Source organism: Aspergillus pseudodeflectus (genome assembly GCF_044049435.1).
Source record: "Aspergillus pseudodeflectus strain CBS 756.74 chromosome Unknown BJX68scaffold_10, whole genome shotgun sequence".
NCBI classification, from domain to species: domain Eukaryota; kingdom Fungi; phylum Ascomycota; class Eurotiomycetes; order Eurotiales; family Aspergillaceae; genus Aspergillus; species Aspergillus pseudodeflectus.
The window spans coordinates 420,673-425,262 of NW_027263786.1; the positions used below are offsets into that span (position 1 = coordinate 420,673).

At 52.2% G+C, this 4,590-nt stretch overlaps 2 protein-coding genes across 2 annotated transcripts; both read right to left on the reverse strand.

Moving 5' to 3' along the window:
- Positions 1–776: 776 nt before the first annotated feature.
- BJX68DRAFT_231670 (uncharacterized protein) lies at positions 777–1,145 on the reverse strand (the record flags this gene model as incomplete). Its single annotated transcript, XM_071039374.1, has 1 exon — positions 777–1,145. A coding segment is annotated over exon 1 (227 nt), but the record flags the coding sequence as incomplete, so codon positions are not given.
- Positions 1,146–2,938: 1,793 nt separating this feature from the next.
- On the reverse strand, positions 2,939–3,345 carry BJX68DRAFT_231671 (uncharacterized protein). Its single transcript, XM_071039375.1, has one exon. It carries the CDS (start codon positions 3,240–3,242, stop codon positions 3,030–3,032), a length of 213 nt encoding a protein of 70 aa, XP_070901819.1. The 5' UTR covers positions 3,243–3,345; the 3' UTR covers positions 2,939–3,029.
- Between the last annotated feature and the right edge of the window lie 1,245 nt (positions 3,346–4,590).

Here is a 4,590-nt window from a genome sequence, read left to right on the forward strand (position 1 = left end):
CCGCATTGAAAACATCGACGATTTCCAGGATGCGTGCGCGTGCTGGACCTGCGTCATTATTCCCTCGGCGCCGATCTTGCTCTGGCAGTGGATTGTCCGACCTTGCCACCGTCCTCGTCCTGTTGACGCGCGGGCCGAAGAGATGCAACGCGAGCGCGAGCGTCTGGCAGCCCTAGCCGAGGCGAGAGCTAAGCACGAACGTGATGCGGCTTTGATTAATCAACAGCCGACGCTGGTGTCGGGTTTGCCGGAGCGGCCTTGGATGAAGGTTGAAGTGAAGGGGTATCCTCATGAGGAGGAGAGGACGAGGAAGTCGGAGAGGGAAGCGATGGGGTAGGTGGATTGATGGAGGAGAATTTGGCTGAGGAGCTTTGCTGGGGTGGAGATGGAGTTGATGCCCTCGAGGTCTCGAATGGGAGGGGACCGCATGCGAATTGCCGTTACATTCAAGACTCACTATGCGTTAGCTCGACTGTAGTACATCTAGAAAGAGTAGGGGAGCTTGATTGACTATACATGTCCTGACTAACCGTCTCTGACCACGCACTCCCATCTCAACCGAGTGATAGAGCCTCGCCACATGTGACTGTAGCCGCCGACCGCCTTCCCAACATTTCCCAACCGGTGTCCCCGCGGTGATAGGTGAGGTTTCGACCAGGGTCTATCGCGTGGGCCATTGATTGGGCTTGCGGCTCAGGTCTGAATGCCCAGCTCCTTAGCTGCGTGTTGGCACCAATACAGCAGATCGCCAAGATGTTGCCCGTATCCCTCGTCGAATCGGCTCTCTGGCCATGAGCGGTATTTGATGATCTATGTCGCCCGATTCCATCCCCCTAGGAAGCTAAACAGTGACTGAATTATCAAGGCTAGTCCTAGATTTAAACATCCTAGTGTCAATCAATGGCGATACCCTCTAGTTTATCGCTGGGCGGGGTGCTGGGCGCGGTTTTAGCAACCAGTGCAGCATCCTCAGTACCATGAACACTAACATCTACACTAACAAAGCTCCAGGAGCTTGCACATATGAAAAAAAAGGGAAAAATTTGGGAAGCAGCACCTTGCTTTCCTCGATCTAATCCAAGGACCCTAAAGAGCGAGAATAAGCTCGTGGATATTCCCAGCATAGGTCTTTCGACATATCTCCTGGACCAGAAGCTGAAAAACAGCTTGACATATTTGTGACTCCAACATTGCGACTTTCACTCGTGATTTATAGGTGATTTTATCAGAAATGAATTCTTCTAGGTGAGTGTCAAAGTAGAGTTCCGAAGGTTACCAAACAGGTCGAGACAGTCAGTGTATGGAACGATGCAAGCCGGAGCCCGGGCACCGGCCTAATTAGGCCAACACATTAAATGCAGCGAAGTAATCATTGCTCTTCCGCTACTGGTATTCCTTCAGAGACAACAAAGCGACTCTTGGCCTTCTAGACTAACTACTAAAATATGAGAGAGCCATATCCACTGCATGAACGGATCTAGTACACTATCCTGCCAGATGACAGACCGAACAGCAGCCTTGTCCGCATTCCAGCTCGATATCACCGTCTGTGATATAAGCTCCCGTAACTTTCTCGCAGGCCACTGCCTACTTTCTTCATCCGCGGACTCTGAAATTGCTCCGAGACTGACAGCCCAGAGCACAGTATCTTTTGGAAGACTGGAGGCCGCTTTATCGGTAATGATGCTCTGGAGCTGTTCTTTCGATTCTGGATAGAGCCCGTGGGCGAAGCGGACAGCGAATACCACGAGAAAGTTAGACAAAAGTAGGCTGACACGCACGGCCTCGTGCTCAAATTGTGAGTAGGTATAGCCCGCTTTAGCTTTGACCTCGTCGAACCACTGGAGGGAGAGGATGGAGCGTTGGATGGAGTTTCGCTGGCCGGCAAAAATAACGTTTGTGGTGCGTCGATGCTAGCAGCGAGATATCAGGCGAGCATTTTCATTGTATTGGTGGATGCGTCTGATTATCCGGATAATATTCGGTGGCATTCGCGCAAAATGCTCATTGCTCGGGATTTTAGGCTGGAGAGAGCTCTTCCTGAAACTGTAGACCAGAGGTACTCATGCAAGATTATGAAATAGTAGATTATGGGTCTTTTTTATTTCCACCTTTAGAGGACCACTGGGGGGCTACGTAGGGTAAGGAAAATTAGTAATATTAAGATATACCAGGGCGTTATTCTTAATAGTATCTAGGAGACAGCAGCGGCTAAGCATCCTATTCTCTAATGATGGAAATGTTTTTTACGTAGGTAATTTTCGACATTTAAACACTGTGGGACTGTCCCATTGCAGATAGTCCTCCCAATGCGATAAAACCGCGAGTGTATGGGTTGCGGTTGGTGGAAAGATATTGGCCGATCTATACCTACTATAGTAGGTTAGGTTTGAATACCCAAACTGGTCCTTTTGTGCGCATTCCTGACATCCCAGTCTGCTGCATAATATTAAAAAGTCACACCATGAAACTTCAGTTGCTCCTGTTATTGCCCAGCCATTGAGAATAGACACTGTATGACTACCATGGCCTTGTCACGCACAGAGAATACCAAAGGTGGCGCAGGCGGGACATCTTGCTCAGCATCGGAACTCGCTGTCGTGATCTCAATGGCATCGGCCGCGAATGAGGTGTCGAAACGCAGCTTCTGGAAGGTTCTCCGTCTGAGACGAGATTTAAGGATGACAAGGACGATCACCGCGCATGAGCAGCAAACACTTACGGTAGAAGTGTGTGGGACAGGCCTGGGGCAGCCTTTGCAAGCATATTCTTCAGCCTATACACCCTCGCCCAACACTCCAGCTTCTCATTATCGGCCTCACCGTTGCGCTCCATCGGCCGTGTCGGCGGTCTTTCAAACAGGTTCTCAAACCCAAACACAAGCGGGGACTCAGTGATGCTAGAGTAACTCTGTCAGCCCTTTGGTTCTTTGAAATTACGATACTCTGCTGCCGCGGGGCATCGCGGTTAGGATGGGAATGTTCTTCCACTTTTCGACTGTGATCCTTGGGCCACTATCATCAATCGCCTCACGCCCAGAACTGTCGGTTACATGTGGCTCTGGCCCCCGAGGGTGCAAGCACGAAAAGGCCCAGAGTCCCAATGTCATATTGTTGGCTGATTGAGTCCGCGGAGGCATTGTTCCAGTGGAGGGAAGCTTGACCTAGCGCGAGGGCTCCAGCCTGGATCGTTAATTGCGTCGAGTGGGAATGGCATACGCATTTGCCGGTCCAGCGCGCCATTGATCATATCTGTGCTCCCGTTGCAAGGGCATCTTCGAATTTCTCGTTCATGGCTGGAACAGTCCCGCAGAGCATTAGAGGAACATAGGACAGTAGATACCCCCCTAAGCCTAGCCTAACCCGAACCCTAGTCTAAACGACAAAGGCTGCCGTTTGTCGCCACGGGGAGGCCTTGATAAATGCCCATGGCGAGCACGGCGGCGTCCGTGCGGGCATTGGGGTTGGTCTGCAACCACAGCTAGATGGGATCACCACAAGACAAGAAACTGCCGGAATGTTCGGAAGCCGGGGAGGCACGTATGCTTCACTGCTTGGCAGTGCAAGCATGGCGCCTCGTCTCCATCGCGGAGACTACAATGTCTGCCGCCAGTAGTCAGCGGTGGCAGGCCGCCTCCCAGTCAAGGGCTGGCGGCGAAGGAGGCTGCTTGGGTGGGCGCCCTGAGGTCTGTTACCCAAAGGCGCAGGCGTAGGAAGAGCAGTCTAAGGCGTCTGTGATCATGATCAGAAAGCGCACGAGCGGACATGTTAAATTGCAAAATAGACGATATGACGAGACAGCCATGGTTCATACCGTTGAAGGAACCTGGGCCACGCACTCTGGGCGGTCAGAGCTGCTATACTCATCGAAGATAGACAATGCTGAGGCCAATCACGTGGCTTTATACTCCAAGTCGCGTTGAGGAAAACAAAGCCGCATGGCCTGTGGAGACGGAGAGTGCCGTGTCGCAGAGCGGAATGAGGTCGTTACGTGAAGACCTGAGTGGAATTACAGACCAACAGCATGGCTGCACCCGTTCTGGGTGCGATGTCCTGCGATGCTGGTTGTCTTAGCGCCGAAGGTAAACATCCTCATGCTACCAAGAGAAGGGGACGGAAACAAATAGTGTTATCAATCTGGAGGATCAGTCCGGGACCCTGGGGTGCCATGGTAGAATACGACGATGGGACAGTATGGCGTGAACGTCGTCCCGTGTGGAATTCAGCTGGATCAGGCAGGGTTGCGGGCTTCAGTCTGCATTGCAAGACTGTGGGCCCCGCCTCACGGGGTGGTCCAAGGGCGCGACTCTGCCTCCATAGCCATTATGTCCCAATGAGATGGAGATCATTCCGCCTTTATTCTTTGTTGTAATTGCGCAGAATAGGCCGGGGTTTCGTTTAGCACTGGCATCATACGCCCGGTAGTCTTTCCTCGGCTGAGTGGCGACGGACATTATCTCGGGCCAATCCTATCGCTTATTGACGGAGCGAGCCTGTGGCAAGACTTGCCAGTGTTTCCTGTGGTTGGGAGATGCGGCAAAGTCCACCTACGCTCCAGGAATGTCCAACCGCCTCAGACCGGCAAACCTCA